This window comes from Lissotriton vulgaris, chromosome 9, assembly GCF_964263255.1.
Source record: "Lissotriton vulgaris chromosome 9, aLisVul1.2, whole genome shotgun sequence".
In the NCBI taxonomy this organism is placed as follows: domain Eukaryota; kingdom Metazoa; phylum Chordata; class Amphibia; order Caudata; family Salamandridae; genus Lissotriton; species Lissotriton vulgaris.
The window spans coordinates 417,210,891-417,238,292 of NC_141697.1; the positions used below are offsets into that span (position 1 = coordinate 417,210,891).

At 46.6% G+C, this 27,402-nt stretch overlaps 1 protein-coding gene across 2 annotated transcripts in view; it reads left to right on the forward strand.

Annotated features, from left to right (window-relative positions):
- The window catches only part of TECPR2 (tectonin beta-propeller repeat containing 2), a 626,110-nt gene that overhangs the window by 413,330 nt on the left and 185,378 nt on the right, over positions 1–27,402 (forward strand). For both annotated transcript variants that reach the window (XM_086937834.1, XM_086937835.1), the window contains exon 17: positions 12,611–12,844. In XM_086937834.1, coding sequence (XP_086793960.1) covers positions 12,611–12,844 — 234 coding nt within the window. The remainder of the gene's footprint in view (positions 1–12,610; positions 12,845–27,402) is intronic.

A 27,402-nucleotide genomic window follows, 5' to 3' on the forward strand; every position in this document is an offset into this window, starting at 1 on the left:
GGACCCTGCCGCCACAGAACACCGCTGCCCCGGATGACCCGTGACCTGCTCGGCTGAAGAGCCGCAACGATCAGCGACCCCGGGAAGGCAACGCGACGTGGGACAGATCCCCTGGAAGCCGCCGGCTCCACAAGAACTTTGAGTAACACCGGCCTACGGGCCTCAAGAGAACTGCATAAGAACTGTGGTAACCCGAATTGAGTAATCTGCAACCGTTTTCATAAAGTATTGACTGTATTCGCAAGCCTGCTTAAAATCTATATAAAGATATATATTTTTACAGAATACAGTCTGGTCTCGTTGTGTGGTGGGTTGGTTGTAAAGGTGTACTGTTGCAAGTGTTTAACCCTATGTGCCCCAAAGATTAGCCTACGACTGCTTAAGCCACACTACCTAGAGGGTAAGCAGAGGTTGTCTGGAAGGTAACCCTCAGCCCTGACGAGGAAGAGAGAGTCCCTGCTTGTCGCTAGTGTTGCACTGCGCCAACTAGAGCCTCCCCCTTCCTACAGTTGTAGAGTCTGGCAGTACTGCTCCAGTAGGGAGAGTACAGAAGTCCAGTGAAAAGAGTGGTGAGGGGATAGGATGTGAGTCCCCAGAAGTCCTGGAGTGCCAGGCAGTGGTTCCACCAAAGGTTCTAAACCGGAGGTTGGAGGTCCAGGTTCAGGGTTTGCCTGACCTGAAGGGTGGGAATACTGTAATCAGTGTCCTGACCAGTTCTTTCTCCAGAGGTACCGCCCCGGTTGGGAGGGAGCAGGACTCTGGAAGGGGGTGCAGAGGGTGGGAAAGCCCACCACTGACCCCGGTACCACCTGAGGGGTTAAACCCTAGGTTGGGAGAAAGTTGTTTAGATGGTACCCCTCGCATGAGGAGGAGGAACCCTAGGAGAAGAGGTAAGGGGAGGAGAGCCTTCCCTGAGACTCCTGGTTCACCTAAGGTTGTAGACCCTAGGCTGGAGAACCAGTGGCAGTCTAGCCCTGTCTTGCAGACAGGAAGAGTGGAGAATGGCTGTTATGTGCCAGGGGTTACTACCCCCCATTTTGTGAGTAGGCAGGATCCAGTGGCACCTGGGTGGCCTAGGGCCTGGTCCTGGCCGAGGGCAGCTGGAGAGTACCAGTGGGGTAGTCCAGTTAGTCCCTACCATAGTTTTAGAAAGAACCCCAGGGGTTCACCGTGGCGTAAAACAGGAGGGTGTCCCTGCAGTTGCGGGCCCGCGTCCGTGTTTTATCGCCCCAAGCAGGGAAGTCCATCACGGTGGTGATTGGTCTGCCCTGCGTTTTGGCTGGAAGGGGGTTATGTTGGACTTGGCCCTTAAGGCAGGTTCACCCCTAATCTTTTTGCTTTAGATCTGTGATCTATGTGGATGATTTTCTGGTCTGTGCGCACTTTTTCCCTGTGTCCCAGAGTAAAGTGCGTGCATGTAGTTAGGCTGGCCTGCTCTCCCATAGGAATGCATGGGGAATGTCTGTGTCCCTAGTAGTTCCTGATGCGTGGGGAGTGCATGCTCGAATTTGGTATGTGCGAGCTCGTGAGAATGAATGCTTCGCAATGGTGTATGTGGCATGTGTGTGTCATGTGTAGAAATGCCATTTCTAGGACTTGGCATATTAATGTAAAATATGCCTGCCGTGTGATTGGCTGGAGCTGGCTGGTGAGCCTGGCTCCAGGAAGGCTGGATGGGTCTGCCCGGTGGTGAGTGTGAGATTAGCATGTTGATGGCTTGGGAGGAGTGCACCTGGTCCCTGATGGGCCTGGATTTTCCCCACACAATGCTGGCTCCACCCCCTGTAGTGCGACTGATGTCCCTAGCCCTGCCAGTGAATGAAATGGGTGGTTGAGGTATCAAGGGTACTTCAAAACCAGCTGCGACTGGTTTTCCCCCACCCTGCACCTACAGACAAAGGGATTTTACAGTATAAGAAGGGGCTGTGTCCCCATACAATTTGTCCTTGGTTCTTCTTGTGGACCCTTGCCAGAGGGGGCTGCTGCTGCTGCTGGGGCCAGGAGAACCGCCACTTGGATTGTCTCCCTGCCTGGAGACCCAGTGAGCTGGCTCTGGCCCTGCCTTGCCCCCCCTGCCTGCCTAAGAGACTTTGTGCTTGACTTTGTGCTGAGAGAGCGCTGCTCTCTGCCCTTCAGCGCTGGGGAGCGCTGGAATCCCTTGCCTAGCGCTTGAGAGCGCTTTATTTGGCTCCTAGCGCTGTGAGCGCTTTATTTTTGTCCTGTGGCGCTTTGGAGCACCTGTCCTTCATTGCCAGCGCTTAGGAGCGCTTTGTGTGTCGCCGGTGCCCACCCGGCATCTGCCCGTTCTGTTTTGCCGATTTTCGGCAGAGCGAGTACCCACCTCGCATTGCCTTTTATTCGAAGGCCGGTGCCCACCCGGCATTGCCCCGTTGTGTTTATTTATTTCGAAGCCGGTGCCCACCCGGCATTGCCCCGAGATCACCGCCGCAGCCCAGGAGTGTGTGTTGCCCCTGCCGGGCCGCCACGCTGCCTGCGACGACCCGGAAGTGCTCGTGTGCCCAGCCAATTGCTGTGCGGCCCGGGAGAGGCGAACCGGAAGTCCCGCCCCCGGAGCCGAGCAGCAAGGAAGAGAGGCAGCCGGCCGTGCCCGAGGCTCCCCGTGAGGAGAGAGGAGCTGCGCGAGGAGAGCCGGCAGTGTTCCTGCCCCCGCAGCACCAGCGAGGTACCGGTGAGTGCGGGGACAGGGTCCTTTGTTCGTCGAGCGGCCCCGTTGGGGGCAATCTGTGCATTTTGAGCCCCGAAAGGCTCCCCGCCCCCACGAGTTTGCGAGCCCACAGAGGCTCGAGGAGCATGAGTATTGCAGAGCCCCGAGGCTCTGAGGAGCCAGCTGTTCTTTGAGCCCAGCGAGGCTCCGGCCCACACATTGATTTAGAGCCCTGAGAGAGGCTCTGGGGGCATTTCATTGTTTAGAGCGCTGAAGCTCTTAGGTGCCAGTCACCTGTGTTCTTGAGCCCACGAGGCTCCAACGTTGCCCTAACTTTCCCTGCACCAGTTGCCCAGCACTTTGTGGGCAACTGCTACGTTTAGGCTTGTGGTTTGTGCTGCCTGCGCAGACCCCCTGACATTGAGACTCAGGGCATTTCAGCCCCTTGCGAGGCCAGTTGGCCTGAGGGACAAGTTCTAGTGTTGTGCTACATGCACCCTGCGCATTGTAAGTTACTGATGTATGTGATTCTTGCGCAAAAGTTCTAACCTGCACCTCTGAATGTGTTTAATGCCTCACGTGCAATTGTTGATGTCCCATTTTATGTTTATCCCCTTTGCTAAGAGTGACCTGCTTAGAGGATTGTTGACGTCCCATTTTATGTTTTATCTCCTTTGCTGACCTGCTTAGGTGATTGTTTAGGTTTTCCTTCCCTTTGCTAAAAGTGACCTGCTTAGGTGTTGGTATTCCTTCCTTAGGTCCTGATGATAAGGTCCTAGTTCCCTGCGTGATTTTCCTACAGTGTTTTAGGGTTGCGTAGGAGGTATTTACTCTTCTCCAGTGATTACTGGTTGTGTGCTACATGTACTATTTTGGTGCTAATCATTATATGTTTATGTGCTAAGTGTATACCTACAAGTATTATTTCTAACAAGTGCCTACCCCTGACAGTGGTCCATGTGGCCCTGTCCTGTACATAATTCCCTTGTAAATTCTGCCCGTGCCTCTGGCACATTGTAAAGTTTGCGTGTGTTATCTAATGTGTTTTTATTATAATACAAAGGCTATTTTTTATATAACCTTGTGTGGAGTTTCCTTTGTGGTGGGCCTTGGGTGTTGTTGCTGGGGTGCGTGCGCAAATACTTAACTCATTCCGCCTCCAAGTTTAGCCTTGCTGCTCGCGCCACGTTAACTAGAGGGTGAGCAGGGGTTATCTTGGCGTGTAACTCCCATGCCCAGACTTAGGAGTGGTGGTCTCTGACTGACTTTGGCTTGAGCCCTGGCCAGCCGGAGATCCCTTTTCTAACACTGACTCTCTATTTTAAGAGGACACAAAATGTATTTGAGAAGGATCAAGTAGTCTGCCCTGGAGCAAAATTGCACCCATTTGAACTATGAAGGTTTTTCTGTTCCCAAGACAGAAACTCTTATTTCCAGTCCATTACATTTGTCTGTTTTTTGACACCTTTAACACAAGTCATTCACCCTGTCACTTCTTTTAAAAAGGTTTATATCTAGAAGGATTCCACTCCACTGCAGTCGATAGTACTGATAACCATATCCAGGCAAGGTTTACAAATATTTGTACAGACTCAGAGGGTTGTTCAGTACAACATATGATTTCAAGACACCATCCCTCCTTTGTCCATTCACATCAGTGTGTAATGAGATTCTACACTACTTTCACATAAGAAAAATGAAGAAATAATTGAGGGCACACTCCTAAGCTTGATTTCCAATTCTCTGCTTCTGCTTCTGTACCACTTCCACTCGTGGGATTGTGGCACACCTAGCATTCGTACTACTAGTCCTGTTGCAAAGCTAGATGCCTGCTTGAGTTTTGACACAGGCGGAAATGCCACTGGCAATTGCTCCATGTGTTTCAGCTCCTACCTCCTAAACCGATGAATCCATGTATGCTATGACCTATGTTTGTCATCTTGCAAAATTTAACAAAATCCAACCAGTTGCTGGTATTTTGGCACTATGTCGCACATTTTACCTTCATATTGGCAGCCCCTATACTAACCTTTTCTTGTAAAATATTTTCATTTCTCTCACTCTTCTTTAGCACATATGTTGCTAGATGAATGAAAACATATTGTGCTTAAATGTAAAAATTGAGGTCCTGACTTTACGTTATCTGAAATCTGATGATTCTCTTCTCATCTAAACCAGAACCTCTTCTATTTTAATAATACTACACTAGAACTAACAAAGTGGTGGTGTTTTGTTATATATCTGACCTGTTATGCATTGTTCATCATAGTGTTCTAGTCTACTTGACTGACTTCTACATTGCACTTGTCAATCTTCAGAGCACTGTTTATTACTGATTACATTTCAGTTTAAATCAATAAAAGTAAAATATCAACGAGTACAGCATTGTGGCATGAGTGGACACTTGAACATATAGCAATCTCCATTTCTGTCTGGTTGTCAAAACCCTCTGTTGCTTTCAGGTCAAGGAAGTATCGCTATTTATGGTCCTTGATGTAAAGAGCACAGCTTTCAACAACATTCACCAAAACAACTCCTAACAATGTGATGCCGTTTAAAGACCTCTGCTTTCCAGCCGTGAATTTGATTGACCTAGTCATCTTTTTAAAAAATTTCACTGTGACACATGGAATATTTGCTGATAGAGACGCAACCCCCTTTAACTCGGAGAAACCTAAAATGCCAACCATTTTGGCTACTTGTTGATGTCTTTCGCTAATTAGTCTGCACTCTCAGTCTAATCCTTTAGGATTCCTCTTCTACATAAACCTCTTGAGACAATGCCCCCCCAAAAATACATTCAGGAATACAGTGATAAATCCCCAAATGTCAGGAGCGTTACTCTTTGGGACACATTTCTCCCAAATGCCCTTGCAACTTAGAGTAGAATGAGGAAAGGGAGGGACAACCAATGAAGACAAGGGTTTTTGAAGAGTCAGGATTACATCATGCAAGAAGCCATCTAACCTTCTACACTTATATCAAAACCTGTATTACGTGTGACTTAGACGTCTAACCAGCAGAAAACATCATCAAAAGAGTAGGGGCACCAAAGGGCCAAAACATATCGACCAGTCACAACCGTTACTAGGTGGGGTGGAACAGTAACTCCTCCACCAAGCACCATTTACTCTTTTAATCTTACCCTGTCCTTGAGAAATTAAAGACCGTACTGAGGACAGGAGGTAATTTTAACCAAACTCCAAACATGCTCTCGCACTTTCTAATCACAAATGTTGGACAAACCAGATGGTCTCCCTTCTAGTGGAGGAAAGTATATCACTTGGAGAACTGAACACTCAAGTTAATGAAAAAGACCCAATGGTGATGCATTTCGCGTAACTAATAGTGCGGAGAACTAAGATATACTGCACCGGATGTTAAATGTAAATGAGGGTCTCCAAACTATGAGAACCCGAGACCCTAGTAATACACAGGACATGTGATTCATTCTCCTTTGATATCTACTACATCTAAAAAAAGCTTGCCAGATATGAGAGACACTCATAATCTAGTGGGCTGCCCGACCACGAGTTTGGCGATGCGGCATAAGGGCGGACCCAGCGCCACACATCCAAACTCATAATCAGGCCCTCAGAAATCTCTGAATGATTAAAACCATAAAGAAACTAACCAGCATTTCCGGACTTAAGGCTTAACCTGCTTGAGTATAAATCAGAAAAAACAACCGTCTGACCTAAAATGGAAGCAGAGCTCTGGGCAATCAACTCGTGACAACCTGAAATTAGAGACCAAGAAAGACAGTGGACCAGAATCCATTGGTCAAGGAGCCAAAGCATTCCAAGGGAACTATAGCACTGCCCTGCAATTGATTATTCCCTGCATAATGAACTAGAAGTGTGTGAAGCAACTACTCCACCTTCCCACTGCCTCTGAAAGAGACGAACAACCTAAAGGCAACTTTGGTCACTGTCACTCTCCTCCGTTATGCCTATCAATCTTCTCAGTAGTGCTCTTACAAAAAAACAAAACTCAACATTCCAAGAGAACGGCAAGAGAAATCTTTAAGTGAGCCAGTTCGAACCTCTAGCCCCAAGCTTAGCAAGGGACATAGGAGGGAAGCAAAATAACCCACCAAAACAAATAGTGACCAACCCTCCACCTTCCGTACCCAAGCTGAAAGTACTAGTGGAAGCCAAAGCAACCTGGTTCTAACACCTTCAGTCCCAAGCCCAGCAAGGAGACTAATAAGGAACCAGAGTAAAGCCACAAAACAAATGTTGACCGACCTTCCAGGCTCAGCTGCAAATACAAATGTAATGCACCTTAAGCTAAGGCCGAGACATGAGCTAAAGAGGAAACCACAATAATGCACCAAAACAAATATCAGCAAATTCCCTACCTTAAATGCCCAACTGGAAACACTAGTGAGAGTTATGTGGCCAGGTCCTAACCCCTCAAGGCTATTAAGCAGCCTAAAAAGGCGACAAGCATAAATTTATACTGGTCAAACTTTCACCTCTGTTGACACTCCTGCAGTTCCAGCCGAGGCCAAGGTGATCAGGTTCTAACACTTCAAATCCCAATGCCAGGTGCAAAAGAGGGTACATGATGAGCCAAAATTAATCTGCAAATTCCCATACTGCCCACAGACATTCACACATGTTGGAGAGCCACATTATCCAAAATAGAATTACTTAGGTGACTAAAATGTCTACTTGTTCATATAACCTCATTCCTTAACCCATGCAGTTTCATAAAAAGGGAACCAAAAATTACACTTTAAATTCCCAGAATGACAGGGAATACTTAGGAATCAACAATGGTATGACTTAGGACACCCTCATCCATGCCTGGCAAATAGAGCAAGGAGGTGACTAATTCACCCCACTTCTATTTATCTCAGCCTCCAAGCCCAGCAAAGGTAAAAGAGGGATCACGATCTGTCAAAGATAATCCACAACTATAACTCAGCAGAGTACCTATATAGAGCTGAAAGACTATTGACAGATACATCACAGTGTATGTCCAGCAGGGACAGAAACAAGCGTTTGAACCCCATGCTCCAAACCAGCAGGAAATATATAAGGAAAAAGATTAACCATGGATCAAAATACAAGTTCCGAAATCCAAAACATATTTATAGCCAACAGTGCAGCTCTGTCTTAAAGCCCATCTTCTAAACATAAAATGTAGTCAACAGGAAGCCAAATTAATCACCAGGATTTCACCTATCGAAGACTCCTTGAAAAATCTGAAATAACTACAGTCAGACTTTAAGTGAAAATAAGGACAAATGTATTCCAAACTGGAGAAAAGTGTCATTGAAACTAGTGAGTTCAATAACCCTACTGGATATGAAACTACAATGGAAAAGTTCTGGTAAATAAAATGCTATGGACAATATATCCAAAGAGATCAAAACCTAATTCACCTGAGTTTATAAGGACCACAAGAGGAACAACCAAAAGTTAGACATGATCCTAGAACTCAGATCTAAACATAGCATGATCAAAAAAGACCCGTCATAATGTATAGCATCTAATTTAACTTGTGTTTAAACCACAAAAAGCTGACTCCTATAAAGCGTCACTGAGGTAAAATCCCATGACTCCTTACCCAACAGGGTTTAACAAAGTGAAGCAAAACAACATCAAATCTCAACAGACTTGGTACCAGTTGTGCAAGCCTCAGGACCTTTAACCCTTTGGATGCGTCGGACAGCCCCCGGCCTTCTGATACCACGGGTGGTGTGTGTGTGCCTGACGGCCGGGAGACGTCCGATTTGCGCACACGTGAAATTTTCCCACACTGCGAGAAAATTTCGGTGAATCCAAAGGGATAGGTAGCCAACAAGGAACCAGGATGGTCAAGACTGAAACATTCCAGCCACTGATATGCATTACAAGCATGGAACAAATAAGGAAACAACTGCAATCAAATCATAATAAACAAGCTCTCAACCTACCAGGGAGCCCTCACAGCCAAAATAGGTATATAATGATCTTATATACTCCATACTCATTATGAAAACACCTAGTTCTGAAGCTCTAAGTTAAACCATATGAAAAAGAGGAGGCCAGCATGCCATGAAACAGAATAACTGTAAATCACCACTCCATACTATGAGACCGGGAGCACCACTAGAGAGAAATAACTGTAGACCCAAAGTGCAGCTTCCATGTTTAGCATGATGTACTAATGAAAGCGCAATCATTCAGGGTTTCACACCTTAAACCCCAAGCCCAGCAAGAAGTTAAAGAGGGAACCTAACAGATCTGTTCTCAATCTGATGCATCATATTCCAGGCAAGGTGCCAAACACAAACTGAAAATTACAAATTTTCTTTTATAGTCTCTCTTTCCAAATTGAGTCACAATTTTGTACGTTTTACGTATTTCCCAAGGCATTGGGCCTGTTTGCAGTGGTAACAAATCCCCAAGCAAACATAACACAATGGCTACATTCATTTCACTCATTCTCTTCCACTCACTGTTAATCTCACTCTTTCTTAATCACTCTCATGTTCTCACTCTAAACTCCAATTCACTCATTCACTTGCAATCTTACTCTCTCATTCTTGCTTATGCTCTTTCACTTTTACCATCACTCACTCATCACTTACACTCACTTTTACTCTCATCACTCAATCTCACTCATTCTCACTCATTTTGATTGTCATTCTCACTCAGTTACCCTCGCTTACTGCCACGCATTCATTCTTGCTCATGGGTATTCAAGCGCTCAATAAATAATTTAAAAAAATGTTTAACATGCTCCCTTACACTCTCTAGCACTCCTTCAAGCTTATTTATTATCATCCACTCTCATTCAGTCACTTGCAGTGACTTTTTCTATAACTCACTTAATTTTCAGTGACTCACTGAAACTCAAGGCCACATTTACTTAAAAAAAATAGCACAAATCAGTGCAGCAATCAAAGGTGCTATGCTGTTTTTCGCTAGGGAGAGAGAGTGCATTGCAGAGCCATACCTACTGAGATGTGACGGTGTTTCTCCTTCCCTAGTGCTGGTGAGCAACAGGCTTCCTAGCAGCACGAAGACCTTTTTGCCCAATGAGGCAAAGGTGTGTGTGATATGGCTAGCATAGGCTTTGTACTGGAAAGATACCCTTTCAGTCCAAATCTAGCCCTGGACATTCTGGCGATGCATAGGCACTCTTGGGCAGTCTCAGCTCTTTCCAGCTGAGGCATGGACAACCTTATTTGGCCTTCACGTTCTCAAAATATAAAAAACGATTGTTTATGGCTCTTAGGCTAGGGGGCTGCCATTTCTGAAACACCTAGCCAGGTGGTACAAGCCCTTAATCCTGACAACACCACTTTGAACATTTTGCTGGTCGGGTCTGAAGCCCTAGCGATTAATAAACTAAGCCGGGAGGTCACAATCCAGGGTGTGGCATCAACCTTAACTTTAAACATCTCATATGACGGACCGTCTGTTCCACAACACACGGAGGCTAACTTGTGCAGTTGAAGGTTCTAAGAGCAGCGGGTTTGACTCAAAGGAACGGCCAGTTGATAGTGTCTTTGGGAAGCCTGGTCACTGTGCCCATCTGAGGTTTTCCCAGCATGTAAAGAACTCTTAACTTTTGCTCAATCCCAACCCTGCTGAGACTCCCACCTGCATCAATGCTACTTTTTAAACTCTTTTTACTGTGGATCTCGTTTATGAAATGTCAGTTTTATAGCTTCATGGGGATAGCGGTGTGTTGCGGACCTTGAGTTTGTATGTATTTATTTAAGGCCTAATGGGCAAAACTATGCGTTCGCTTTAAAAGGGCTTGCATTGGCTCTCGCATTTAAGTCCTGTTCATGAAAGTCTGCTGCTGTTTCACACTCTGCCCTTTGTTTTTATCATTTATTGGAAAAGCTTGGTATATGAAATCTTAATGTTAGTATCTATTGTAATGGTTTTAAGTTAAAATAAAATTATATATTTAAGTGTGTTATTCAATTGTATTTACTGGAACTAAGTAAATGTTGAAGTGAGCCCAAACACTAAAATGAGAATATCTAGTTGCAGGAGCAAGATTTAAGTAATATACATCTCGTGTTTCTTTCAACCGCGTTGCCAATCTTTTGAGGTCGAACACAGTAAATTTGACTTGGAATATGGTTTGGATATTTTTTTTATAGGCATAGCACAGAAGTTTACAGCATCAAGCCATTTTGTAAGTTATATTGACAATAATTATAAGTGCCTGTATCCCCACTGAAACCTGCGAGGAACGTTTGGGTATATATCTACTCAACAGTGTGCCATGGAACTAATGCTTCAGCCCTGAAAGTCTCTCTGGATGAAGGAAGGAGAGGTGAGAACCAAAAAGAAGCAAAGCAAAGAACACAGAAAATTTCCCAGAAGTACCCACACCTAAATTCCGACATATATTTCAATAATATGTGAGTCCTCTCAATAGTCAGTGTTTTTACTAGCTTATTTAGGGTAAACATAGCTTGTGGACTGAACCATCTCAACAACATAACATTACTGCTTCCCAATTATTCAGTGGTGACCTCTGCACTCCCTCTGTTTTTAGAAAGTCTCATTTAGAAAGTCCTATTCAGGCTTGAGATTGGAGGACACAAATTTATTTCCATCATCCTTAATCCGCAACCTAACAGGAAACCATTAGGGAACCTATATTCACAGGGAGATCAGGTCTTGTTTAATGTTCTGCAAGCCTCACCTGCATTGTAGGTCATTGCAGTCAGGGTAGATGTGGTTCTTGGATCCCTACAATGACAAATCTCTCTATAGGACACCTGCTTTGGTCAACTATTTGCACATGCTTTTCTCTCTTCTACTCCTATCTGCCCAGAACCGTAGCAACTCTTGTTTGGAATGTGGGAAACTTTCAGTGCAGCTCTTTATAATGCATATTCTCCTCTAGAACGACCTCATTTACCAGGCGCAGTATCTCTCTTCAGGTCTTTTGGGTGCCAGCAAGTTACCTCAGAGTAGGTGTTGAAGCAGCGGCCTGCCAATGCCTGTACATCTCCGGGCATATCTTTCCCTCTTATGTGTGCCCCTGAAAGGTCCCTCCATCAGATTCTGGCTCCAGCAGGGTTACTCTGGCATCACCACAACCTCTTCAAGCCCCTTTCTGATGCTGCAGTCACAAGCGACTAGGCTATGACCGTCCTCGTGCCGCTATTCCAAAAAATGCAGTCATCAGAACTGGCTTCTATCTGGAGTCTGTGGGATTATGGAGAACGGGGGAGCCCCTCACTTGGAGGCACCGCTGCTTCCACAGTCTCCACCACTCCAACACCCCCTTAACCTCCCAGCACTGATCCGAGGATGGAGCCGTGCCACATCTTGGGAGCTTGGCTGGCCCTGTCCCTTTGTTGGATTTACAAGTGGCACAGTAGTTGAACAGCAGCGCTGCAAGCACTGAAGACACCTGTTGACAATTTGCCAGCTTCTAAACCACTGAAATGTCATCTATATTTAGGGAAAGGAAAATGTAAGTATGTGTCTTATTAATTCCACAAAAACATGGTTTTGTTGATGCCTTTTGCTTGCAGTTAAGAAACTGAAATGCCTCGCTGTGCAGACTGCAGTGAGTTTGTGGCATTAACTTGTCGGAACCAACCAGGCAGGGGACAGAATTTTGAATTGAATTATTAAATTGAGTCTATAAACTGATGGCGATGATGCAAGTGTCTCTCTTAACTCTTAGGCTCCAGTAGGACCAATGCTTGTGATTTTAAACCGACTTCCTTGTAGCAATTAGTTTGGAATTGTGTTATTTTACAATTTGACTTTTAAGAGTCTGATTTCTTTGTGTTTTATCAATGCGGGTTTTCGTTTTTAAATACGTTACTCAAACTAATAAATGAACTTGAAATTTGACCTTGTCACAGGAATTGGCATCTACTGTATATATTCCTTAATATAGAAGGAACAGAATGTGTCTTCTGGTATGAAGGATTGAACACGATTAATGCTTTTTCCATAGGCGCCTTCCTGTGGCTTTGCCAGAGCAACAAAGATCTGTTTTGTGTCACTGATCAAAATTCACAGTTCCGTCCGTCAACGGTGCAGCTGCCTCCTGAAGTTGAAATGGTGCATTTTGCCGCCTGCCAGGATGCGGTCTGGTTGTTGGATACATTTGGACGCGTTTTTATCCGGACTCTGTCTAAAAGTTGTCCCATAGGCATGCACTGGACACAACTGGACCTATCTCAGCTAGGTAAGGTTATGAGGCTTTTTATTATTTTGCAAGCCATAATTTAAATGTGATGATTTTGCGCTAAATTATTACTATAGCTCTCAAAATATGGGGAATATGTGCCTTAATGTGTGCACACTAATGCAGACAATGTCATCTGACTCTGTTTGCCTGCAGAAATTTCGACCTGCTGCCCAAGATCAAAGATTTCTACCTGTGGGGCTTTCAAATTGACATTTTGAACTGCAGAGTTATATATTTGGGTCACGAAAGTCTAAAATTGTTGTTACATGAACTGTTGAATTATGGACCGCTTCGTGATCTGTAATTCATTTTTTCCTATGTTGATTGAGCTGGTCTCTATTCTTTATCATGTTTTATTACATATGCGCTATTTTGCTTAACCCCTTCCATGCTGATAACGAACCCCAGCCGTCATGCACTACGGTGCTCGTGTGCTGATGACGGCTGGGGTTCGTCACGGCCCGCCCCTGTTCGTGCTGTTTACAGCACACCAGGGGAATCGCGGCCGCATGGAAAGGGTTAAAGGTGCAATCAATTGGAGCATCTGGTCTGATCATGATAACCAGTTTAAGTCTTTAAATCAGCAAATCTCTTATCTCGGTTCTCTCATTTATCGGATTATGTAGCGGCTTTTAGGTCAAAGAAAGGCTAGGTTTTCCAAGGTATAATGGCTGCGATATCTCTTGCCTTACAAGAGCATGTAGATTCCATACCATCCCTCAAAAGGAAGTCTTAATGCTCTGAGGGTGTTACCCGGGACTCTAACCAAAGTAGTTTATTATAGAAGATGTATGAAGGCTCAAAGAAACAATGTATTGCTATACTTTGGACAACACATTTCCTGAAATGCAAAGCAAAAATTGTGGCAACTGGCTAGTGGAGGAGAGGAAAGAAGGGTGAAGTTCTGCCAGTAGAACTACTAGCAAGCATGAGGGCTAGGTAGGTTGGGGTGGACAGGCTTTGGTAGCTTGCAAGGGAGAAAAGGAACAAGTTTGGTTAATAAGCCCTTATCTGCTGAGGCTTTTTCACCCCAGAGCTGAGTGAGCCCTTTCTTGGCTGTTTAGATTGCTTCGCTCTTAGACCTCCATAAGTATTTTTTGTTACACATAAGGTGTCCACGCCAGATTTGTGTCCTTTTTTCTCCAACATCCTGCGGATTCTAAAGGTACCTAGGGTTTGTGGATTTCCCTGGAGGAGACCAAGAAAATAGTCAAAATATAACTTTTGAGTTTTGGGGGAAAAATAGAAAAAAAGATGCTCCACAAAAAAGTCGGGGGCACTCAGAGCTGAATCAAAAAACTATGTCTTTTTTTCACCACAGTTTTGGCATATTTCAAAGAGGTAGCTCTTTTTTTCTCCTATTTTCTGTGTTTTCCGCCTACTTCCAGATTGTCATAAAAACCTGTGTAAAACCGGTGATCCAGGACAGCTATAGCTTTCTGAAAAGTAGTCAAAATTCTGAATTCAGCAAGGGGTCGTATGTGTAGATTCCTCAAGGTTTTCCCAAAGAAACTAACAGTTGAAATAAGGAATTATTGAAAATGAGTAGGAAAAAATGGGCATTTGTGACATTCTCACCTATAACTTTTTGTCACAATGGCAAATTTACAAAATCAATCTACCATTACTTTAGCTAGGCCCTTCTGGTTGCATGGATGTATAGAGTTTGTAGGTTGTCCAAGAACCCGAGGTACCCAGAGACAACAGCTGAGCTGCACTGTACAGTGGTTTTTCATTGTGTACTTTGTATATACCAATTCATATGGTGAAATCTGTATAGTGAAAAATGGGTATCAAGACAACCTATGTGTTTCAGAAATAGGCACCAGATATGAAGTTTAGGAGCTGTGATTAATCCTGCATATTTGAATTTGTGAGGACCGATACCAGCATGTGATTCAGAGGGCATTTTTCAAAATGTCTTCTTTCTTACACATTGGCTTACATTTGGAAGACACAAATGCAGCAGGATCCAATTGGTAATAACAAATGTTCTCCTATACTATGTCTTCTTAAAAAAATTGTACTTCACTTGTGTTGGTAGGCTTAGGTGCCGCGACAGGACGCAGGCTAAAAACCAACCTGGACACATCACATTTTTCACATTCAGTCTGCACCTAAGGAAACTTAGCACACCTGCACATTTTCGAAAACTAGACACATAGAAGAATCTAGGATGGGGTGACTTGCATGGCTCTCATCCGCTATTGCAAACCTCAAACTTTGACTAAAAACCCACATTTTCTCACATTTCTGTGAGGAAAACTTCTGGAATCTGTAGGGAGCTACAAATGTCCCATCACCCAGCATTCCTCCAAGTTTCCCAATAAAAATGCTACCTCACTTGTGTGGGTAGGCCTAGTGCCTACGACAGGAAATTGCCCAAAACGCAACTTGGACGCATCATATTTTCCAATGAAAACTGACTAATTTATTTGCAATGTGGGTAGCTGTGGATTTTGGGCCCTAGTTCAGCCTGCACCTAGGCAAACCTAGCAAACCTGTAAATTTTTGAACACTGGACACCTAGGTGTGTCCAGGGGTGCTTGACTTGTGTGACACTCACCAGGTAATTTTAACCAGTAGCTTTAGCAAACCTCAACCTTTGCCTAAAGGCACGTACATTTCTATGACTGAATGTTCTGGTATCTAAGGAGAGCCACAGATTTCCTTTTTAGCACTTTCCAACCGTGGGCGCTAGGGCCACCCACAGAAATTCTTTTTATTTTAAAGTGGATACGTGATAACGCTGAGTGGTTTTGCAATTTGTTGATCACAACAGAGTTCAGAAATATCAATCACAAATTATAAATAAAGGAGTGATCTTAGCCGTCTATGCAAACCTTCAAGTTTTGCAGGGCATTGTGGAGAATTGGAATCAATGCAAGTTATGCCACCCTTAACACCTGTGGGTGTTCAGTTTAAAAAAAAAACATGAGGGGTTGTTACTAAACTTTCAAAATAACACCACTTTTACAGATTTATTTTGACACCTCCTGAAGTGCAAGCTTCAAAGGACAGATACTAATCACAGTATCAAAATATTGAAAGCATGATTACAGAAGGTGAGCGATGAAGTCTTGGTAAAGTACCTACTGGTTTACTGGCCATTCACACGCTGTTCACGCACCACACACAATACTATTTTACTGTCAGGCAAGGGACCAATCCAACACATCAGTGCCTGTTCAAAGGCCCATCACATTAATACGCCATACGACGGAATCCCTAATCAAACCAGCTCTCGCCCAACGCTTGTTTGTTTCTTGCCCTGAACTGCACCTCCAGGGCAGCAGTGGGCGTGGTGGACACTGGAAAGTCAATATGAACTATTGTAACACCAGTCCTACAATATTTGTGGAAAGAACAACTTTCCCCCAAATGTTCCAGGAGGCTTATCTAGTATTTCAACTCCAGTCCTTGAATATTTTGGGAAAAGTTATAAATTCTCAAAGTATTTTTAAGAATGGTTGAAAAGTAGTAATTGTGAATGGCAGAAAGTGCTGCCATGAGGGCGCAACTTACGGCGGAAAACTAGGAATACCACACCCAGTCATCAACCAACTTGCAAATAAACACACCACTAGCACACAACTACATACATGGCTAGACAGGTTGACGGTTGGTCCGTCAACAACCTTCACAAATAAAAAAAGGTTTAAGTAAGTTTTCACTACCTGCCAAGTATCCGTCTCCGTCGACACTCTGAGCATTACCGAATGCATGCCTATTGAAACTTTAATAATGGCTCTCATGACAGCCACATGAAGCTCAGGAAGACATGTCTTTCATGCACCTTTACCACATTCACTGTGCTAAATCCAATGCCTTCTAGTTTGTGGATGCAAATTGGGGGACGCCCAAGACTGCCTTTTAAGACTCACATTCCACTGTGTGAGCATATCTACCATGGAAACATGGTGGGAAATGCAATCGTAAATTCCCCAAAGATAGGGCCACTGGAATTATGTGATTGAGCAGCCGCAGTGTGTTTTGCATCATTCTAGATTTCTCTCATTTGGAACATAATCCATCATCTGCTGCATAATCTGAAGATTTTACCCCCAAAAAATGTTTCTAGCTCATTCGGCATAGAATTTGCTGTATCGACTTTACATCCAACGTCTCCAATGAACGGGAGAATTTGGGTTGCCCTAAATTTGGGGGCTGCCAAGAGAGCACTCAGTCAGTGTTTGCTGCTGCGCATCCCGGCTCTCTGGGTTGATCTGGCCTGCGAGGGCCGCCACACTGCACAGAGTGTGCTTGTGAAAAAACATCACGAATGCCATGACCATGTTCCTCAGAATCTCTGGAAGATGAATCGTCGGATGGAACTCTGCCTATTGAGAAATAACTTCCAGATTGTTATGTTATGTTATGTTATTGGGTGTCTTATAAAGCGCTCGGCTACTCGGGCAGAGTGTCCCGGCGCTATACAGATCTGTAGAGGAGTGGCCAGAGAAACGCAGACAGACTATAGGCCAAAAAGCCAAGTCTTCAGTCCTTTCCTAAAGGACAACAGATTATCTAGTTTCCTAAGGGAAAGGGGAAGTTTGTTCCAAAGTTTTTTGTTTTTTTAAAAATATTTTTTATTGCAGATACCTACAGTGCATAATCATTCTTATCCACATTCCTGCTTTGAGATTGACAAGGCATAAGTCGTTGAATAAAACATTACACAAAAGGAATCCACTTTTTGTAGTGGTAGTGATCCCTACAGTGGTGGGGAGCACACAGTGTTGTTTAAATACCCCTCACACACCAACAGGCCCCTTGGTGTCATGCTTCATCATCGGGGTCTTCGCACCCCTCTACGGGATGCGGCGTGCTGCGACTCACGGCTACGTAGGAGCACTGAAAGTGGACTATGTGTTGATGTGTGTGAAGGAATTAAATGTGAGTGGTGAGGTGAAAGATAGTGATTGTTAAAAGACACCTGGCTCGTAGGAGAAAAAATTATAAAAAGTTTTTATTAAGCCCTCGGCTGGTGTCGTTAAAAAAGTGCAGAGTGAGGTTGTTGGTACTATTTAGGGTACATCAACCTCTCAAGTGCGTCGACATGTTTCAGAGTAACAAGGCCTCCTTCTTCAGGACGGGATGTGCACTAATATCCCCACCTTACTCACATGTGTGTAGATGTCAAAGTGTGCTCTACAAAATTGGTTAGAAAAGGTGAAATGTACCTAATTGTGTTATGGATGCAGTCTGTTGCGCCCAATTGGCGTAGTTAATACAGAACTTTCTGATAAAGGCTAAATGGCCTCATGAGCCAAGGCGTGGTATTGGGGGTTCTTTTGTCTTCTTGCCCAATGTAGCAACGGTTGCTGCCAAATCTGGTGGTTTTCCTCCCCTCAACGCGGCTCCGACGCCTTGGCTCATGAGGCCATTTAGCCTTTATCAGAAAGTTCTGTATTAACTACGCCACTGCATCCATAACACGATTAGGTACATTTCACCTTTTCAAACCAATTTTGTAGAGCACACTTTGACATCTACACACATGTGAGTAAGGTGGGGATATTAGTGCACATCCCGTCCTGAAGAAGGAGTCCTTGTTACTCCGAAACATGTCGACGCACTTGAGAGGTTGATGTACCCTAAATAGTACCAACAACCTCACTCTGCACTTTTTTAACGACACCAGCCGAGGGCTTAATAAAAACTTTTTATTATTTTTTCTCCTACGAGCCAGGTGTCTTTTAACAATCACTATCTTTCACCTCACCACTCACATTTAATTCCTTCACACACATCAACACATAGTCCACTTTCAGTGCTCCTACGTAGCCGTGAGTCGCAGCACCCCGCATCCCGTAGAGGGGTGCGAAGACCCCGATGATGAAGCATGACACCAAGGGGCCTGTTGGTGTGTGAGGGGTATTTAAACAACACTGTGTGCTCCCCACCACTGTAGGGATCACTACCACTACAAAAAGTGGATTCCTTTTGTTTAAGAAAATTACCAGGGGAGATAGAATCCACTTCTTCCTCTCCCTCCCTCTTCTTGTTATTTTTCTAAAACATTACACAGCCATCAAACCTGTATCCCGGAGGATGGGCGACATTGTTCATAAAAGCGCTATATGCATCATAGGAGAGAACAAGTGTAACTTTTCAGCAGGAAGTCCTTGCATCTGCTTTTCTATTTTTAACCCCCTCCCCTCCCCCTCCACCCATCCCCAACTTATTTTTAAACACATTTTTACTTGCTTTTTGTGTACAACTGAACAATACAGTCATGTATTCAACTGCTCCCCTCTCTCTAATTCCATTCCCTCCCCCCCGAAAAAACACACTGTGGATATGCAGTACATTGTAGAATTGTAAAAAAGGACTATGCATCAAGGTTCCAACTCCCCATTCCCCCCTCCATCCCCATCCGCCCTCCCCTATATGAACTAGGAACGCCCCGGCAAGCTCAGTCATTCCCCAATCCTCCATCCAGTCCATGATATTGTCTCCACTTAGCCCCGATTTTGCGAAACTTCATAGGACACCCCCTGGATTTGTAGGTCACCCTCTCAGCCGCCATGTAGCGGTCTAGTCCTTGCCTCCATTCCTCTAGGTCAGGAGGAGACGGAGACCCCCATCGTTTCGCAATGTCCCTTTTGGCCACCACCAGTGCTAGGACCAGGAAAATTATAAGTGGGCGTGGTAAATCCACATCATTGGACATTCCTAATAAAGCCAGTTTCGGCTCTTGCGAAGTTTGTTCCAAAGTTGAGGGGCCAGCAATCTGTATGAACGACCACCAATGCGCGCGCGTTTGGTGACTGGGACAATAGCCAATGCTTGCGAGGCCGAGCGAAGAGATCTAGAGGGAAAATAGAACTGGACTATTTTCCTTAAGTAGACAGCACCAATACCATGCAAGGATTTAAAGGCCATGGTGAGAGTCTTAAAATAGATAGGTTTCTGCACCGGCAACCAATGTAGCGATTTCAGGAGAGCTGAGGTATGGGCCCTACGGCTGAGGCCAAAAATGGTCCTGGCCGCCGAGTTCTGAACCGATTGGAGGCGAGCAAGAAGGTAATCCGGAAGGCCCAAATAGAGTACATTGGCGTAGTCAAGCCGAGAGCAGATCAATGCCTGAACTGTAGTTCTCCTGTGTCTATGGGAGAGAAAGGGAAGGAATTTCCTAAGGGTTCGTAACAGGGCAAAACACTGGCCGACTAAATTAAGAATCTGGGGTTTGAGGGTTAAGCTGCTATCAATTTTTACACCCAGATTCTTCGCCAACGAGGTGGCTGATGATGGAGGATGCATATCAGCAGGCCACCAGGATTTCCAATGGGCGTCAGGGGGGCAGCCAAAGAAAATATTCTCAGACTTATCCGAGTTGCATCTTAGCTGGTTCTGTTAAAACCAAGAAAAGACGGCCTCAAGGCAGCTCCTGATGGAATTACCGGCGAACTCAGTGTTCTTGTCGCAGGTAAAGAGAAGCTGCGTATCGTCAGCGTAGGGCACAATTTGGGCTCCATGAGATTCCACCAGGTCAGCCAGGGGAGACAGATAAATATTAAAGAGTGGGGCTCAATACTGAACCCTGTGGAACTCCCACATCCAACGGGGGAACAGTAGCCGAAAAGGGAGGAGACCAGATTGCTTGTTGGTGGCCAGACAGAAAAGACACGAACCAATTGAATACCGTCCCTCTCAGTCCGATCTCCTGGAGTCTTGAGAGAAGACGACCGTGAGGGACAGTATCAAAGGCCCGGACAAATCCAATAGCACCAACATCGCCTTCCCTCCACTATCCAACACCTCCTTAATAGACTCGGTGACTTCCAATAACGCAGTCTCAGTGCTCAAATTTGAGCGGAAACCGGACTGAGTATGGTGCAGGATATCTCGCGTTTCAAGGAAGTTGGACAAAGTGGAGTGAACGTGCTTTTCCACAATTTTAGCCAAAGCAGGGAGCAGCGAGATCGGTCTATAGTTAGAGTGCTCTAAGGGGTCCAAATTCGTTTTTTTTGGCAGTGGAACGATGTGCGCCTTTTTCCATACACTCAGGACGGTGCCAGTTTCGAGAGAGGCATTGAGGAGCGGGTTAACAATAGGGTTGATAACATGTGCCATTTTGGCCAGGATTTTGGCAGGGCAAGGATCAGACAGTGAGCCGGATTTTAATTTTAATAGCAGATCTAGTGACATTTGGGGAGATAGAGGGGAAAAAGTTAAGAGCATATGATTTTCAGGGAGGGATCACATTACAGAAGGATTTGAGCCAGTATCACTTGTAGAAACAGTAGGCAAAAAAGAGGCCTGGATGCTTAGAATCTTGTTGGTAAGGGTACTAGCCAATTGCTTGACCCAGGATTCTGAGGGGGAGGATTTTGGGATTAAGGAGGAAGGGGAAGTAAACTCCTTGACAATTTTAAAATTTTCTTTGCTAATGTTACCCGCTGCGTCAATTCTTCTAGAGAAGTACCGTTTCTTCTCTGCAATGATAGCCCTATGATAGCCTTTAATGAGATCTTTGTACGTCACTTTAGATGAAGCATCGTAGATTCTGCTCCATTTTCCTCTCCCTCAGGTCTTGTCTCGGTATCTGATCCTGCCTCCGAGCGGCCCTCTCTAACACAAGTTAGGCCCTGGGCAGTAGTCATCCCCTGCATCTCTGCTGATTGGCTAAAACCTTCCTTCTAAAACACTGTCCTACGTAGAAAGCAGAAGTATGATTTTAAATCAGTAGGTGGGTGTGTGCATCTGCAAGATGTATACTATAGTAAATAAACAAAAAATAGAGATCTTTTTCACTGCAGCTGCAAGTTCTCCAAATACCTCTACGGCTTATGCAAAACTTTATTGTTGGGGGAGCTGCTAAGCCATAGCCAGTATAATAGTAATTTCTAAAGCCAAAAACCTACCTTTACTCTAAAGAAGCACTCATTCGCATAGCAGCCCCTGCAACTTTGTGTGGAGGTGTGCTCCGTGTGAAAATTCACAGTGCTATAACCGATGCACTGGAATTATGCTGAATTGCACAGCAGAAGAGCACCAAACTATGTAAGAGTTGTCTAAATTATGCATCAAAAAAAGGCAAAATTATGCGGCATAATGCAGCACATTTTTTGATAGGGTTTCTTCATTATTTTGTGATTTATGAATATGGTAACACTGTCGCGCCAAAGATTTCACCTCATTAGTACCAGTTTAGCAACCAAACAGCGAAACAGGCAACTGAAATATCCATCAAATGGCCAGTCAACCTTTGCGCAGGGCCATCCACTGCATGTAAACATGTTGCCATATTTGTAGTAACTTTTGATCCCTTTGAGCAGCAAACCTATTTTTACTTACTACCATCTGCAGACTATGCAGCAGATGGTAGATTATGTGACAAATGTTGCATATTCTTTTTATGTAACTGTGTGTTTTCCCCTTGGGGACGCAATCCCCCCACCCAGAGCAAAACAATTTATTTCTTTTTTTTTGGAAATGTGTAGTTTTCCCTGGGAGTTGCAATCAGCACACATTTCCCACAAAATATGGGTCCAAAAGGGGGTCAGCCCTTATGTTGGAAGGTCCGAACCCCGAACAATTTTATTATTTAAAAAAAATTAATCTCTTTTTCCCTTCCTCTGAGTCGCAATCGTGCCACTCCACTTCCCCCCTTGGGAAGTTTGTTTACAAATATTGTGTCCCCAGGGGGATCAGGCTGTTCACAAAGAGAGCCAACCCCCTCATCCCCACAAACACAGGTTCCTGGTGGCCTAGTGCTGTGAATCACAGTGCTACCGCAATCCACAACCAGGATACTGTTTCTGAAAGGCATTGTTGCCTTCCTGAAACCCCTAACATCCCAGGTGAGGTTCCGTGACAATCGTAAGCGGTGTTTTTGACTCGCACGAATATGGTCGAGTCTGGTATCTATGAACCGCAAATGACGAGTTTAGTGGGTGTACGCATTTTCGCTGTGCTAGCCTAAACCGTTGGTTTGTTTCGTGGGTTTCTTTATCTGAACCCACGGGTTCCATCTTAGATACGGCATCCATTTTGTTTCTTGCCCTCAAGTAGCCAGCGAACGGACGCTGTCCCCTTCGCGACCCTGGGATTCCCAAACTCTTGCGGAAGACACGTGTTCCTTTGAAGGTGTCTTTATGATGAGGGGGATGATACTGTAAGGCAGATGGCCCCGCTTGAGGCTCATCTTGCCGTGCCGGTCTATTGTCTCAGTTGTGCATTCATTAGGCACGTCCCCTTTGATGCCTGCAACTCATGTTTCCTGATACCACCCCTTTTATACCCTTTCCGATCTGTTCACTGTCCTCATCTTCCTCTGCATCTGTTTCTGTCTCTTCCTTGATTCGTTTACTGCCGAATGGAATGTACTAATGGTGGGAAGATGTACTTTTACAGTTGGGAACTGCCAAATGTTACTGTAATTATGTTCCGGGCCTTGAATACATGAAAGCGACCCCTTATGATCTTTACGATGGGAACCAGGTTGTAATCCTTTGTGCACCATGTTATCCTATGCTTGAAAACTGTATAAGAAGAGCGATCCACAGATACAATTTGAAGCAGTCTCCGTGAACTTACATGCTATGTACTTCTCGTGACTTCTGTGTTCCCTGCAGTAATAAACCTCGAATCTTTGACGCCGAAGGAAGTGTCCCGTGTCTGTCATTTGTACGCCGGAACAGGTTACCCACGAAGGTTTTAGGTGTTATCCCTGGCACCGCTGGGTCTTAGAAAAATCCAGTCCTTCACAGGGGATTGTGGCGAAAGCACTCACCTGCCTCTGATGGGTATCTGTGATGTCAGCACGCCTCGTGGCTGTTATCACAGATGGGCGCGGGAGGGATGTCTGGGGCTGAAGCGGAAGCAAGTCCGCTTTGCCTCCACCCTTTAAAGAATAAAAAAGCAATCCTCAGATGCAAGCACAAGAGGTTCCTTTAAAGCCCTCCCCAGTGTTGTGCGATGGCTGTCAAACACACTGGGGAGGGAATGCGGCTTTCGTTTATTGGCCAGCACCGACACTTAGAGTTAAGATTGGTGAAACAGAACACCAGATTGGTCTAGTTCAGAAAGAAAAATGAGAAGGAATATTAAGAGATTTACGCACCTTCGTAGCAATAGTATCAAGTTTTTCTGAAGTTCACTAAACCCCACAGGTTATTTCTAGAAAGCTGTGCTAGTCACTGCTTTCCAGGTGTAATATTAGAATGTATTGTAAATGACATTGTTTATGTATGCACTGGTATTTGATCAAAGTGTATTTGTCCACAGTTGCACGCTGTCAATGCAATTTCCTGTCTTTTTGAGATTTTAGCTTTAATTTGACCATTTGATAGACACATCTTTACACTGGTGTCCCTCTTTGCAACGTAACTGAAATGCACCAGGTTTTTACTCAAAGGAGTCACGGAGGATGGGAGCTCTTGTAGATGTGAATCTGAAAGAAACAGGTTAGTATTAGATTCCTTACCTTAGAATATCCCCAGGCGTCAGACTGGATCCGGAAACTTTTGTGTAGGAGTACCCCTGCGCGTCGGTAGGCATCGTCTGCGGCTCCGCGTCCGTCGTCGACTTCGTCTGCGCAGGGATGACGTCGCCGGAGTACTTAGACGCCGCCCTCACGCGCTGACGTGAGTTCTTTTTTTTTCCACGCCAGCTAAGCGCAGATCCGGAGAAGTAGTACCCTTTAGTCATTTTTGGACTAAACTTTTGATCTGTTTTTCGAGTCGATTGACTCCGACGGTGCCGGTAGGGATGCCCGGGTTCAAACCTTGCTCCAAGTGCAGCCGATTGATGTCGGTTACCGACCCCCATCGCCGGTGTCTTCAGTGTCTAGACCTCGACCACGACGACCGAACCTGCTCCGACTGCCGGGCCCTGCGCCGTTCGTGGTCACGGTCCCACAGGAGGTCGAGGGACAGGTCGCGGGGTCGGAGCCATAAAAGCTCCAAGAGTCAGCATCGGTCTTGGGGTTCAAGATCCTCAGGTAAGAGGCATGAGACGTCGGAAAGGCCTCATCGCTCTTCCGACCCACCCCAACGCTCGCGCGACGCGGACGGGGTTTGAGTGACACCACCCACGCGACTCCGACGGAGTCACGGGCGTCGCGGCCTGCCCCATACCTTCTGGTCCCTGGGCATGACGTGACGCCGGAGGAGATCTAGCGCTACCTCATGGCCATGAGGTCTCTCCCTCCTTCGCCGGGTTCCGCGGCGCCTTCGGGCCCAGCGGCCCCGGCTGGAGGGCCTAGCGGGTGGGGTGCTTCGGCTCCGACGCCGTCAGGTGCTTCGGCTCCGACGCCGTCAGGTGCTTCGGCCCCGACGCCGCCGGGTGCTTCGGCTCGACGCCGTCGGGTGCTTCGGCCCCGACGCCGTCGGGTGCTTGGAGATTTTTACTTCAACGAACCGGCCCCATCCTTTGAACCTGACTACCAGGAGATGGGTGACGAGGGGGATTGGGAGGGGTCTGAGGACCCTCTGGCACGGGAGTGTCAGTCTCAGCAGGACTGGACAGGTGAGCTTGGGAATGCCAGTGGGCTTCACACCTTGCCAGACACTGGTTTTGTCTCCCCTCCCACCGTGGCTTCGGAGGAGGGGGCTGCCTACAGTGTGGTGCTGATGCGGGCAGCCAAGGCCTTGGGCCTGGAGCTCCCCATCACGGCCGTGAGGACTAACCTCCTCACTGAGGCCCTTAGACCGCAGTCAAGCTCGGCTGAGCCTCTGCTGCCGTTTAATGAGGCCTTGTCAGACGTTCTTTTGGGCACTTGGTCCAAGCCCGCTACAGGTCAGCCTGTAGATAGGAACGTGGCCAGACGCCACTGCCCCGCTCCGGGCGACCCTTGCTTCCTGTCCACCCACCCCACCCCCGAGAGCCAGGTCATCCAGGCCTCCAACTCCCAGACCGCATTCCCGACCGCCCCGCCCGATCGGGAATTCAAGAGGTACGAGCATTACTGTAAGAAAGTATTCTCCTCCCTGAGTTTGGGACTGCGGTCAGTCAACACCGCGTGCCTCTTGGGCCGCTACACCCAGTCTCTATGGGACACGGTTGCGGGCGTGCTGCCAGAATGTCCGGCGGAGGTCAGGACTAAACTCACCCAAGATCTTGCGGAGGGTCGAGATGCAGCACGGTTTTCTATCCGGTGTGGGCTGGATACTACCGACTCACTGGGCAGAGCGATGGCAACGACGGTGGCGATTCATCGCCACGCCTGGTTGAGGTCCGCCAACTTTTCGGCCGATGTCCAGAACACTCTTATGGACATGCCGTTCGATGGCCATCGCCTTTTTAGTGACAAGGCTGACCATGCGCTTGAGCGCTTTGAGGACTCCAGGGCTACGGTCAAGTCCTTGGGCCTCTCGGCCCCGCGCCAGCAAACTGGTGCCTTTCGCTCCTTTCGTGGCCAAGGAAGGGGCGCTCCCACACGTGCTGCCAGCCAAGCACCGCAGACTAAAATCCAACGCGGTGGCGGCCATGGAAACCGCTGTGGCGGCGGTCTGGGACAACGGCGAGGCCAATCCACACCTTCCCCCGCAGCATCCGCCTCTAAAGCCTCCTAGTCTGTGCTTTCAGGCCCATGTGACGCCAGTGGGGGGCAGGATTCGCCATCACCACTTCCACTGGCGCGCTGTCACTTCGGACAGGTGGGTGTTGCAAATCGTCCGAAGGGGCTACTCCCTCCAATTCGAGGCAACCCCTCCAGCCATGCCACCGCAATACCACCGCGTGTCGGGGGACCACTTGCAACTTCTGCAAGAGGAAGTTACGGCCCTCTTGGCCAAGGGGGCCATCGAGCGCGTTCCTGGGCTGGAAGTAGGGTGTGGTTGTTACTCCCACTACTTTCTGGTACCCAAGAAGGGCACAGGGGGCCTACGCCCTATCTTGGACCTACGGAACGTCAACGGCTTCCTCCGGAAGGAGAAGTTCAAGATGCTGACACTGGCTCAGGTCTTAGCTGCCCTGGACCCAGGAGACTGGATGGTAGCGTTGGACTTGCAGGCCGCTTATTTCCACATTCCCGTCCTGCCAGCCCACCGGCGCTACCTAACAGTAGGCCACGAGCACTTTCAGTTTACCGTGCTCCCCTTCGGCCTTACCAGCTCCCCACGGGTGTTCATGAAGGTGATGGCGGTGGTTGCAGCTCATCTGCGCAGGTTAGGGGTTTCAGTCTTCCCCTACCTCGACGACTGGTTGTTGAAGGTGGGCTCGCCCCAGACAGTCATCAGCCACCTCCAGACAATGGCAGACCTCCTGCACCAGCTGGGGGTTTCCATCAATGTGCCAAAGTCACACCTGTACCCCTCTCAGAAGCTCCTCTTCATCGGAGCGGTTCACGACTCAGCGCAGTTTCGGGTTTATCCTCCCGAACAGCGGGTTCGGGATATTCAGGCTCTGATTCCAATCTTTCAGCCTTTATCCCGGGTCTCGGTCAGGTTGACGCTGCGGCTTCTGGGGCTGATGGCCTCCTGCATCCTTCTGGTGCATCACGCCCGGTGGCGGATGCGGGCTCTGCAGTGGGACCTGAAGTTTCAGTGGGCTCAGCATCAGACCATGTCCTGATCTCAGAGGGCACTGCGAGACAGCTGCAGTGG